Here is a 14,031-nt window from a genome sequence, read left to right on the forward strand (position 1 = left end):
CAAGCCCGTATTCTGCCAGAGACTACTTTAGTGTGTATATTTGAATAATTCCTTTATGCCTGGACTAAGTGGTACATTTCACATCTTTATAAATGCGGGAATCCAGTGGCTCAATGTGCCTGGGCTGGGATTCAGCTCCTTAGTCTATCAGGAGAGAGCCATGAATGAAGACTTGAGTTTCTTCTGATACCACGAGAAGTTTCATAGTCTACATATGGAACACCTCAATGTTCTTACTCTGATAACTGAGGTTTACCCCCAGGATAATGGCTGTACCTTGTCTCAGTTCCTCCCTTAAGTTTCCATTAGCAGAATGGATAGGGAAGGAAAATAAGGGTAATGGTTTGAGCGTTATTAACTCTTCCCAAAGGAAGCTATGTTGAGTGCTTGCTTCACATGCTTCTCACTTAAGGACGGTTTCACTATGTTATCATGATTCCCTACAGCACAGTGATTATGAAATCAGTGAAACAAAGTTATATACAAGCTGAGTTTGAGATTTAAATGTGAGCCTAACGTTTCCAGAGGCCAGTTTCTAAATCAACGCGTTATTTATTTATATAGACAAAAATGTCAGGATCTATAGCTCATGATGTGCAGGTGAAGAAACACCTAATCTCTTCCTCTTCACACCTTGAAGTGTTTCTCCTGACACTGTTCTGTTCTTTCATCCCCCACTCCCACGCCCCCAAACCCCATTGGCCCGGGTCCACTGATTCCTAGCCTAGGAACTTAGATCTTTTAAATGTTGAGATTCTCAACTAACATTCCAGGTGAGTGGCTTGTTTCCACGTTAAAGGAAAGTTTTGTTGATCAACTTAGAGGAATATGTGGATTATTAAGGTATCAAGATTATTGAAGATAAATGGCTAAAAATACAAAGACATCTATACTGGCCCATAATGCACCAGTGTGCGGGGGTGTTTTGTTCATTTTACTTTTTACTAGATTTTGAAAGCTGCCCAAGCAGTCCATGGCTACAGCGAATCTTCACAGTGACAACCTCCCCTTATTTTTCAGAAAACATTCTAAGCTGTTATTTTCGAGTTTGACGTTGAAAGCACACCACTTTTTGGCAGTAGTTAAGACATAGGATACTCCTTCACTAGATTCATACAGACACCTCATAATAAATCACCCTATTGTTGAGCTGTAAATCCAACAGTATAAAACAATAGACAGTGACTCCTTCACAGACTCTCTGTCTCCACAAAAAGAAGTAAATACGCATCTGGATTCCTTTTTATTTAAAAAAAAATGGGCATCAACAGAGCTGAGTTCCAGGAAGACTTGTGTAATATTTATAATAAAATATAATCTGAGTTAACAAATTATTTTGATATCAACACTGCCCGCCATTCCAGTTGTTATCTTTCTGATGTAGTCAATCCGAAGTGCTCCCTTGTGAAACAGTTCCCATATAGTTTTTCTTGAGCAATACATGAGAGTCAGCCAATAGAAAAGCAAAGCTCAGAGTTAAGGACCGTGAATAAGGCCACAGCCTGTCCTTCTAGGGTCCACAGTACAATCTGTCACTAAGATCTCCCTCTCAGCTGCTGAACTGCTTTGACCTTGAGCATCCAAATCCAAGGTAGAAACAAAGCCCCAAGATGCCTGCCCTTTTCTGTTCTTGAAAACCAATAGTGTAAAATTTTCTTTCTTTTTTTTTATTTTTGTCTTGTTTTGTTTTGCTTCTATTGGTATCTGCTTCGCTTTACAGTTCACTCTTAGGGGAGTCCTTAAATCCTACTGTAAACTTTAAAACATTAGTAGGAACAGTAGTGGGAAAAATGAGGATAAAAAATTAGGAATGAAAAAGCATCTAAGAGCAGATAACCGAAAGAATAGAATGAAGAAACAAGACTAACTAATGGGGTGTGATAAGCCTAAAATGGTAAGAAGGGGGTGGGTCTAAGATGGCAATCACAAGCTGGGAAGCAGTTGTAAAGGCAACCGAGGGAAGTAGCAAGGTTTAGGAATAGAAACCCTCTTGTGAAAATCAGGGCAGAGTGCATTGGTCCAGCTGTGAACAGTGTGATGGGAAAATATTAAGCTAAATCACTTAAACACTCTGAGTAATAACAGCAATAATAAAATAAAATACAGTAGAGAGACTATATATGGGACAGTGGTCTCCAGCTGCTGCATAAATGCTGAAAGCAGTTCAGCTATTTATTTTCAAAGCTGGAAACTAAATAGCAAATATGCCGTGAAGGTTTAAATCATTTTTTTCTACTTGGCACTTGTATAACTAAGGCCCAATTGTTCTCTGAATCTTATTGACCTGTTACATCTTAATGCACTTAGGAAGCTTTCGTATTAGCTAGCAACTTTCAGCTAATTTAGAGGGTACACTGTGTAAGATGCCTGGGACTTTTCTCAATAGCCAGATATATGGGAGACCTAAAGACCAGGAAAAACCAACTTTTCCTTACTGATCTTACAGTACGAGATGGAAGGCAGAACAAGCTTGAATGTGCGTATTTCTCTATGGTTTGGTGGTGAGTGATTTTCATTTGGCATTTGTCCTTATTTAAATGAACTAAGCACACTAATTGTGTTCTGCTATACAGTTAGGAGTTGACGAGTAGTGAACCCTGCCACATTATTCTACCTTGTTGAAAGAGCCCAGGGAGGATTTAGAGTCAAAGTGAGATTATTAATGAGAAGTGTGGAAGGTGCTCTAGAACCTATTTTCCATCGGTATCTTTAATTGACAGGAAGACCAAGTATGGGACTATGCACGTGAGAAAGTTACATACTGAGACCCCAGTGTTCAAAGGAAAATACTTGCTATTATTTAACGTGATGCATCATCAAAGTTTGACTGGTGAATCAAATTTCAGAGGAGACTGGGTTATTGCGAGGAGTAGGATTAAGAGACGGGCTAAAGAGAAAACGTTATCATTCCCAAAAAGGTTTTACTGGGGAGTCTTCTTCCTCTGGCATGGATGTATGTAAATAAAACCCATGTGAGAAAAGGTGAGCTAGTGTTTCCCAAAATAAGTTTTCTAGGTGCTTGGATAAATAAAGCTTATCCTATAGGATAAGAGAAAGAAAACAGATGGTAGCTGCCATAGTTCCACCTATCAGGAGCCAGAGACAAGAACAGGACCAAGAAATATTTTATAACATGTATAATCTGTTTGACTCCCTTTTCCTAAAAAGATAACATCTCGGTATTGGATTTTCTAGCAGAGGAAAGGACCCCTTATAGAGGGTTACTACCTCTATGCTGGCTCCCTATTCTTGCTTTTTTTTTTTTTTAAAAAAAAAGCGTTTTATATTTATAATTTCATTGATATTTGTCTTTGATATCCAGCGGGAAAAACAAATAAATACCACATGGGAGATAGGATTCTATAGGCATGGAAATTCCTGTTCTGTAATTGTCTGAGCAATCAGCCTTGAGAATTGTATGTATTTAAACACTCCGTGATGTCTACCATTCTTCCCCTTTAGAGCGTGTTTTACCCACAGTCCCCCACCCCATTCAAGGTCAGTATGATTTTTATCACTGTAGTTCTGTTCCTGGGTCATTCTCCAACATGTAATATGCCAAAAAGGCAAAAGAGGAAGCCACATTCTCAAAATCCACATTTAATAGAAGTTACCATTTCCCCTTAAAAGCTGCAAAACAAGACAATCTGTGGAGAGTAACAGCTGTGTCCCTGACTTAACTTCAAGTCAGACAGAGAGGGAATAATGCGTTTCGATCTGTATGTATTACAGGTCTCTAAGAGCTTCCATACTGGGAACATAGCTACCTGTGTGGTGGCTGTAACTCTCTGGCCCACAAAAAAAAAAAAAAAAAAAAAAAAAAAAAAAAAAAAAAAAAAAAAAATGCCCATTAAAGATCTTACTGGCCACCTCAAAACACACATGTTTATAGACTCCGAACCTACAGTCATTGGAGTTGCTTGTAAAATGTATTTTCCGAAAGACTAAACACAACACAATTACATGAACACTGCTTTTCCTAAACTCTTGAAAATCTTGCATGTTTTACCTTTTAAACATACATGCTTTAGAAAACACAACAATTTAAAAAATAACCACTCTGTATTCTTTTCATAAAACTTTCTACACATTCAAATTCAATTTTTGCCTCCTACATCACATTTAGATGCAAAGTCACAGCCACAACTTTCTAGCTTAAGGGTATTTAAAGTCAAATTGGCAAATAAAATTAAAATAATACAAAAGAATTGAAGTGAAACCAACCTACCATTGAAATTAAATCCCAGAAAAGTGATTCTCAAATAACACTCAAAGTTGTAAGAAAAAAAAAAAGGAAACTAGGCCATGCAAGGACTAGTGCAGAAAAAAATAAATCCAATTAAATAAGATTATCATACACACTATAAGGAAAATGTGCTCAGAATTATAGGAAGAAAGCTGCTGTTTCATAAATTTGAAGATGGATCGTGTTTCATTAACTTGCCCAAACTGAAGTTCCGAGCAGATCTTCAGATTGTCAATAATGCAATGTTTTGCATATGTATGCCTTCACATATATGCAAACTTGCTTTAATTGTATTTACAATGAGTAGTAGAAGGTTTCTAGAGCTGACAAGACAGCTTAATAAATTTTTAGAGCAGTCTAGACTATTCTAGAATACAACTTAGAACTCTGTTGAATAGAACAACTCCCCTAAAGCATTAATGAAAGCTGTTCCTTACCCCAGCCACTAAAAATAAACTGTTTAAGTGTGCCTGCTTTTCAGACTTGACAGAAGTGTAGCATTTGGAGAAAATATTCCATCTTGAATTCCTGACATGCCACAATCATTTTAAGACATTTAGCTTCTAGTGTTGCCACAGAGAGTGACACCATTTTATCTTGTTGGCATCTTGCAAACACATCTTGATAAGGGAAACCACACACACACACACACACACACACACACACACACACACACACACATCTGCCTCCGTGGATTACATTTGCGAAGAGGTCATGCCCTGTCCGAGACGAGCTTTGCACAATATCAGAATGAATCCCAATGTCTCTTTGACAGTGGCTCTGCAGACACAAACTCAAATATCTGTCTGATCATGCATTGTGACTGAACAAAGGGACACCAGACACTGTTCACAGAGGACAGCTGCTGGACATAGAAGTGCAGTCTCACTGAGGGATTATTTTGTTGAATGCTATGGAACTTTGCTTCCCAAATACTGAATTATTGATTGGAGAATGACCCTCGCTTGATTTTGCATTGTATGTAGACTGTAGTTAGCTTTCTTAGATAGTTTTTAGAAAATGTAGTTCATCTTCTACTAATATATTTGGCTTCTGCTAGTAGGGATTGAAAAGCTGTTCATGGAGACATGGGATAGCTGGTGGGAGAGGTCCCTGGAGGATGCCCGTTCTCTTAAATGCCCTGTTTTTTCTAAGGGCACCACCTTTCTAGGGACCCAATCACTTTCTCCTTCTCTTCCCAATCAAGAAGGCCTCCCATGTGAAATGCACCTTCCTGTGTAAAGAAAAGACAATGTCAGAATGCCTAAGTCTTTGGAGTGACAATCAGTCTTCAAACACCTATAAAAGCATATCTTACTGTGGCCACTACTATTGTGTATGATTCCATTATTTAATTAACTATTACATATTGGCATCGTCTATTTGGGATCTTAGCTTCCATCCCCAAAGTGTTAACCATGTCTTGTGTGTGTTGTTTGAAGCAAATGGCCTGAAGGATGTTAGACCAATTGATTTCCTGAAGGTACTTGAAAGTCACAAAAAAGGCTGCTCACTGTCTGCCCTCTTCCATAGAAAGAAGAACTTCATCCCCTAACCATAACCCAGTAGAAATGCTTTTCATTACAATGGCTTCTTCCTTAGTGTCTCCCATTAGAGGGTCACCCCTCTCATCCTCTCATGTCCCAACTACCAGTGACCCTCAGGCCATCTAGAAATTAATTGCCCTGTCTGCAGTGATACCACAATACTGGATGACACCAAAGGTAATATATATTGCCTGTGGCCAAATAAAATTTTCCAATGCAGTTACCTCTGGGTCAAACACGAACCAAAACAAAAAAGCAGGGTGCTTTCCTGTTCCCTAATTAATATATCTAGATATTAATTAAAATATCAATTATTAATAATATATATAGAGAGAATAAATGGTGTTTCTTTCTTGATGTGTTTCTGATAGTTGGATTTTCCCATTAATTTTAACTTAGATTTATTAATTCTGAAATTAGTCCTGAATTGCATATATTTGCATAAATACCTCAACTGCAGAAAATCCGGTGAATTATAAAATGAGGAAAGCGTCAGCTCTAAATTTCTGAGATAATTTTCTCACTTTGTTTGGCTCGAGCCATTTCCAGGAGTTTCTGTGTGCCTGGGCAGCGGTGTTGTCTCCCTTCAGCCAAGTTGGCCTTAACCTTTCATCTTATTGGAAGATGCCCTCACATTGAGGAGGATGGCTTCAGTGTGGGGCAAGGAAAAGAGCATTAGAAAGTTCAAATCAAGTTTAAGAAGGGAGGAGAAGGACGACCACCATTCTTTACAGCTTCTAAGCAAAATTTCCTCTGGGCGTGTGCCTCTCGGGACTTTATCAGCCCACCCTTCTCCAATCACTGCCTATATTATTTTCTTTTTAAAGGACAGGAATGAATGTGTCTTATTTGTTTGTCTCTCCTCTGATTATTTATCCCAAGTGAACAGCCTTTCCAATCACTAACCCCATGTGGCGAGTAGATCTGGGAAATGTTGAGATTATCTTCCAGGTTCAGGCATTGCGCTGGGTTTGTTCACAGCTGCTTGCCATTCAGTCCCTGTTTTCCCATTGATAAAAACATATTGTACATGGCTGGGTTTGCATGATTAATGTAGCTATCTGAAAGTTCACTCTGAAAACAAAGCAAATTCTCCAAAACTAAAGTTTAAAAAAATGCACAATCGAATCCACAAACAAACCAGATTTACATGAATTCGAAATTGCCCTGCTTTGTTTTCTCCCCAAAGGAGACTGGTGTCCTTATGAACAAATCTGGGAGCCCAACAGCTGGGCTCCACCTACAGTTTAGAAAGAGACACATCTGCCCCTACTGGACTCTTCTGTGCATGGGTTCTTTAAATCGGGTTCCAAGAGAATGAAAGGGAAAATAGGAGAGGAAAACCCTGCATATATCCCATGCTGCAGAGTTGGCTGCACAACCCTCACATTTTCACTTATGTTCTGAATATATCATGCTGGAAATCAAGGAGAAGATGCCCCTATCAACTTTTAAATCTAACACGTTCATCTGGTGCAGCACTGGTAATATAAAGAATAACAATAATATCTAACGTACATAGTGTGTTTCTCATTTACCAATTCATTATTAGGTCTTTTGTATGGACTATCTTAACCAACCCCCATAATCATAACAAATTGATACTTACTTCTTCCCACACATTTTAATGCCCAAAGTATACTCAAATTTACTCTACCTCATACTAAACCCAGGCCATATATAGATTTATAGAATACATTACTAACCATCATTATATATGTATTCATAATGCTCATTAGATATGCACCTATCTACAAGTTGCGATGATCCATCTAATTTGTTTTACACACTACAATACATGCATACATAATAGTCACTCTATTATCCATACATTTTTTTGGAAAATCATATTTATATGTCTGACTAACACAGAGATTTGCACGAAAGCACTTAAAAACACAGGAAAAGGGCTGTCTGCCATCACTACATCTAATTTCACACACTTACTCAGACTGATTTGCATACACACCTCTATTAATTATGGGTAATTACTAGCATTGTTCTCTGTAATTCAGTTTTTCCAACTGTGAAATGGGAAAGAAATTATATTTTTCATGCCTACAAGCTCAAAGTGGTATTTAAATGCTATATGAAGAAGGACGCTAGAAAGAAAGCATATTGAATTTCAAATAATCATATTCAGACGCACATCCTTCCTGTGGCTTTTGAGACCACTATCCTGAGAGGTATGTTCATGCCACGTGGACATGAGCATCAGAAAGACGTGACTTGTGCGGGGTTTCCTTGTAGTTTGATTATTGTGAATCCCAAGTGATGTTTACACACCCACCCTGCTAAGAAGCTTAAGATAAAAGCTACTTCAAGGCCAAGTGAAAAAGAAAAAGGGGTTGTCTTAGTGTTTACCCATACCAGAATAAAAATTTTAAAAAGAGGAGCCTCAAAATGTCACCCTTCTCTGCTGTGTGGCACACTCACTTCTCAGTGACGAGCACACTACCACATCACACTACCACATCATAGTATCCCAAAGTCAACAAGCCAAAGGACGTGCCATTTGTCTGAGCCAAAGATATTGGTGGATTGTGTCTAGGGAGTTTTAAGTTTGGAAACACGTCTATCCCTGCCTATTGGCTGACAGAAATAAGGGTCTTACTTCTTCTGAGATGACTCACGCAGCCATAACATAACACACTCACAGAATTTTCACTGGCTGCAGTTGAAATTTGAATTGAAATTTATGCCCTAGCAATGGGGAAGCATGCGTGGGCAGTCCATATATGACGGCTCTGTTGAACTTGTCCATATTGGGTTTCATGGCTGCGGCTAACACACAAGAAAATGATTAAGGCACAATCTGCACACCTTCTTCTCTGGCTTTTTAGGATAGGTAGCAGCGGTCTTGTGAGTGACAATTGCAGCCGTGCCATTACTTCACGTGGCGTCAGTAAGTCACGGAATGCCACAGAAAGGTGAGGTCTTACTCCCATGTCCATGTCTTACTTCTCTATGCCTTTCTCCTCTTTGATTTGTTTACTGATCCAGGCTTGCTAAAATCTGCTGGCACGAATCTGTATGAGATGTACCCACTACCTTACTGAAAGTCCACCAGTAGCTTTGCAGTGTTATTTCTCTCTGGATTTACATTTGGCTTCAAGCTAAATGGCTAAAGGTCCAACAACATGATTTCCAGGAAGGGAAAGTCTGAGTATTAGGGTTTTCCTTTCATATTTTCTTATTCCTCTCGTTTGGATCTGTGGACCCCAGTCAGTCTTTCCTGGTCTCATCCCTTTGTTTATGCCTTGCTGCGCTATTTTGATTTCCAGAACCAGCTGGGATTTGAAAATGATTTTTTTTTTTGAAAATCCAAGCTTCCACTAAATTTTAATTTGCTGGAAATATTACTCTTGCATGAGCTTTATGGAAAAAAGAATCTTTCAAAGTAACAATTACATTTGGGGATTAAGTTTAAGTAATTGGCAGTCTTGTCTTTTTAATTAAAAGGAACAAAGCCTCCTACGAAGAGCTCAATGAGATTTGCAGTGGAAAATGTTGGCATACACAGAATGAGAAGACCGGGGTCCTGCATGGACAGAAAAGGCTGGCATGGGCTCCTCTGGTCTGCTGAGTGTACCCCAGCAGGGCTCACGTTAGTGTTTCCCACATGCTATTCAGCATGAAAGTGCTGTGAGCAGCATTGCAGGCAGATCTGGAGTAGATCCTTTCTTTAGTAGCTTATCTCTGGGTTCGTGGACACAGCATGGAGGTAGAGTCCTTAGAGAAAGCGCTGAGAGGCAAAAGAGGAGGGAGAAGAATGAGCAAGTGGCTCAGTAATAGAGAGCTTGTCTGGCATGCGATGGGTATTTGGTTTAATCCTCAGCAACCCTCTAGAGACAGGATATGTATAGTCCATACTCCTCCAAGTACTAAGGTATCAGTGTGTTCCCAGACCTTGATGAAACGTCATACCATAGTCTCCTTCTGAATATAGACCTTATTTTTAGTCTGTCCCTTGGTTCCCTCTCCCTCTGTCACTTGCAGTTCTTATTCTCCTATATGTATTTCTCAGTTTCTTTTTCTCTACATTTTGTTCAGGTTCATCTTGCATTCCCATATACATACTCTCTTGGACTCCCTTCAAACAAAACAAAAATAGAAGTTTGAAGAGTAACACCAATCACCTCTAACCACTGGTCACTGTCATGCAAACACCAGAGAGCCACTGTAGAATCTCTCTGGAGGAAACAGCAATTTCTAAAGAGGCAGGATACAAATTAACCTTAGTAACAACTTCTTTACACAGTTCCTCTTTCCTCAGGATGCTCTTTCATCATCCTAAGTTATTTGTAGGTATTAAATTAAACAAGCACTTTGATGGAGAAAACGAAAGGTAAAGCACGCCCCTTACATCTCTCCTCACACACCGCTGTGAGGAAACACGCCTGCCAAGTCAGAACGCAGCGTGAATTAATGAGAATGGGATTCCAATTTAAGGTGTTCCTATGTGCCAGATGTAGGAGGGGAGTCGGCCCACTACCTACTGGGACTCTGCTGTGAATTGTCAGCTTATATCCACTACGAATCAGGGGAGGAGGGACCTTCCAAGCATTTATCCAGCTTTCTAATTGGACACGGGGGAGCCAAGGCCATAGTGACTACACCGATCTGCTTTTCACTAACACTAGAAGGAAACACTTTCCACATGTCTGTAACACGTATGCACACTTGACAGCTTCACGGCACCACCAATATGCTATCTTTACAATAACTCATAGGAAAATTTCTCACTCATCTGCCCACCTTAGGGACCTTGCATTTCCAGCATGACTTCTGCCACCGCCCAAGAGAACACCAGGGCAGGAATAGCATCCTTTCAGCAGGGATGGGAGTGGGACAGGGGACGAGGCTACTCACGGCAGTTGAAGAGAGCAGTACCTAGGGTGTTCACTCTAGCTATCCCAGATGCTCTAGCTCACACAGCTCCAAATATCCCCAGCCATGTTATATGTTGAAAACCTGTTTGGCCATTGGACAATGTTTTGGGGTTTGTTTGTTTGTTTGTTTGTTTGTTTGTTGAAATTACTTGTGTGGTTTGCCTTCTCATTGCTCGGAACAATGAGTGATTGGAGAGCAGACACTAAGCAATAACTTGAACATTGTTGTTGATTCACAAGCTCCTGTAATTTGGGGAACTTTCAAATTATCTCCCCAGAGTTCCGAAACACAGGTAAGTTTGCCACCAAATGCTTCTGAGGGCAGCTGGAAGAGACTGATTCCCTGGAGGCTCAACTCGCCCATTCTGATCCTCCAACTGCGGGCTTCTCTTTGCTCCCCACTTGCTCTGGCTTTTGCTTTGTAGGGTTTCTTTGAGAGTTCATGTTTTCTCTTCCTTAAGCTGCCTACTCACTAGGAACACAAGAAAGAGCATTCCTTGATAGCTGTCAATCAAACTCATTTTTGGCTCAAATTAAGTTAATTTGGCCTTGAACAGTGTTATGAAGACACCATTGATTTACTCAAAGAAATGTTATCCTAGAATGTGTTCTGAGCTGGGCCTTTGGGAGTAAGTGTGCAGAGGAAGTCAAGCACAGTGTCTACACAAAGGTTTACAGAGCGCATGGTAAAGTCTGTGGTGTAGACGATTAAGTAACCTAGTCAGCTCTGTTAATTGCCATATTAGGGCATGTGCAAGGTGCTGAGGAAAACAGAACTGGGCACTTTAGGTCAGTAGGTCAAGGATGCTTTCCCAGGGAAGAGAAGCTGGACAGCAGAAAGGGGGAGAGGGATTTGAGAAGCAGAGTAACCCAGCACACACAAAAGTATAGAATCCAGAAAGAGCCTCTCTGACAGGTACTCAGTATAAAGCCCATTTTGCTCTTAACATCTAGGAGGGACAAAGAATTTCCCTGAGTTTCTTCCTTCTGTTCTTGTGCATTTGACAAGGAATGAAGACAAAAGGAAGGAAGGATGGAAAAAGGAAGAAAAGAGAGAGGGAGGAAGGGAGGAAAGGAGGAAGGGAGAGAGGTAGGAATGGAGGAGTTACAAAAGATGCAGTAGTCATTTTTGCTTTGCTATGAGAAAGATCACCTGTGCTGAATGTTTGGCAAGCACAGGTACTGTGTGCTCTATGGCAGTAGCATCGCCCGAGGTTCTTTGTCTGGGGTATACTGGGTCTGCTTACCAGCTGAGTATCCAAAGAATCATACAGCTTCTTATAGAGTTCGTGGTAGGGTCTGGCTTTTTCAGTTGTAGGAATGTCAGATTGTAAGCCTTGTTTTTAGGAAGTTTGAGAGGAGTTTGGATGGATGTTGTACTTGCGGTCAACTGTAGCAAGAGTATACAGAAGGACTTGTAGACACAGAAACCTTGTGACTAAGGTTTCCTGGAGATCAAGGAAGAAAGCCACCAGAAGGCACCCGAGGCATAGCTTCCCTTACCAAGGCCTGCACTGTCACATTTAACCGCACAGATGTAGGCACGGGGAGCACAGAGCACTCCAACATTTTTAAATCCCTAATCTTCTTATTTTCAGGAACTTTTAAACCTAGGAAGTCTCACGGATTCACTTATGCTCTATGCATTCTAATTCCACAGGCCAGTTACTTATTCCTTTCACGACATTCGAATGTTTTTGATTTTGAAACATACAAAAATGAAAACTCACATTACATGGATTAGAAATTGCCTACATTGAATCCTTCAGGATTTTGAACCTAAAATGTATGTTTAAATGATTCTGAAATTCACAGTTTAGACCTTGGAATTGGAGAGCAGGGAGTAAAACCAAAAAGAGGCAGGAAAAGAAGAAAAGTAAAACCCTCTAGAGATACATCCAAACCTTTGCTTTTAATCCTTTTTTAGCAATTCAAATAGATAAAGGGGCAAAAAATCATTAAAATATACAGAATATGTGTAGTCTAAAGCATAGATCTTAGGACCTATTTCTGCTTTAACAACTTAATAGAATCAGCAACTAAAGAGGGGTTGGGCTGGGTAGTTATAAAGCAGTTATCTGGCCTCTGTTACAGCAAGAGGCTAAGGACCAAGATGGTGCCCACAGGTGCAACTCGGAACATTCTAGGGACAAGGCCAGAAACACTTGTTACCTCTCTGAAGACAAAATTGCCTGCTGGGCCAGGAGCTCCCACTGACAACTGTGTCAAGTGTGCTTGCTTTGTGAGCATTCTGATCTTACACATACCTTTTCTGCATTACAGACCCCAGAGAACCCTTTGTTCAACGTAAGCCTGTGGGCATTCTGGAACACTTTAGTGCACTGATTATTAAAAATTAAGCCTACCAGGGTAAATATGAAACCCACAGAATCTGAAAAAGCAGTCTTGATTTTACTAAAGTCCTCTGTTCACACTGTGAGTGATAAATGAGACTTGTTTTCTATAACAATCCATGGGACAGAGCCCAGGGCTGTCAGATACCTTACAGGAAGAGCCACCAGTACATCAAACTTGTGATCTGAGGTGTCCGTAGGCCTATATAAGCCTCTGCTAGTGCTTTCCCACTTCACACTGGGAAGCCACCATCCTTAGAGAAATTAAACTTCAACCATGCTGCCTTCTCTTTTGTCTTATTTTGTGATACCTGCCAACTAAACTTGTAGGGGAGGGGTACAGTCTGCTTAGAATATTGCCAACCAACTGCCAAGTAATCAGAAAAAAAATGCTTTTAAAATTTTTTCCTAGATTTGATTTTTAGCATGTAGCATGTTTATAATGATAAGAAGTCCAGGAACACTTAAAATAGTACAAATTAAAACCTGCTTCTTTCAAGTTCACGGCAAAGGGGAAATTTTGTGGGGAAAGGAACACATTGTATAGCTTGTTTTAAGTGATGTTACATAGATAGGTACAATCATCAAAGGACTCCGAATACTTGAGATTATTATTTATCGTAATCCTTGGATTTAAAAAGCAATGTGCATAATATAGACAAAATAATGCAGTTTTAAATGTATACTCCAGACTTGAACAGAGTGCCATGTCAGTGATGAGCCCGCGACTCAAGTCAATTAGAACCTTCCTTAAGACTTTCCCTGTAGTTACCAGAGAAGGTTGTGGGCATTCAGGATCCTGGGAGCCACTTTCTTTGCCATCTTTACTAGCATAAGGAAAGATGCTACCTGAGAGCACACTGGACCATGCATCACGAAAGGCACCTTGCCTAGATTACCCCTTCAAGCCTGAAGCGTGTCTGCTTCCTTCCGCTTGAAGTACTGGCCACTGATGGCCCGCGGCTGAAGGGCTCCTCGTGCACTGCCCTCAG

At 40.2% G+C, this 14,031-nt stretch overlaps 1 protein-coding gene across 2 annotated transcripts in view; it reads left to right on the forward strand.

The window, feature by feature from the left end:
• The window catches only part of LOC119825416 (limbic system associated membrane protein), a 619,673-nt gene that overhangs the window by 592,329 nt on the left and 13,313 nt on the right, over positions 1-14,031 (forward strand). Inside the window, exon 7 of one of the 2 annotated variants that reach the window (XM_038346259.1) lies at positions 3,463-3,498. The exons of the other annotated variant lie outside the window; for it this stretch is intronic. Within the exon in view, the coding sequence (XP_038202187.1) occupies positions 3,463-3,498 (36 nt within the window). The remainder of the gene's footprint in view (positions 1-3,462; positions 3,499-14,031) is intronic. 2 annotated transcript variants of the gene reach the window in all.

The sequence above is a fragment of the Arvicola amphibius genome, chromosome 10 (genome assembly GCF_903992535.2).
Source record: "Arvicola amphibius chromosome 10, mArvAmp1.2, whole genome shotgun sequence".
Classification (NCBI taxonomy): Eukaryota; Metazoa; Chordata; class Mammalia; order Rodentia; family Cricetidae; genus Arvicola; species Arvicola amphibius.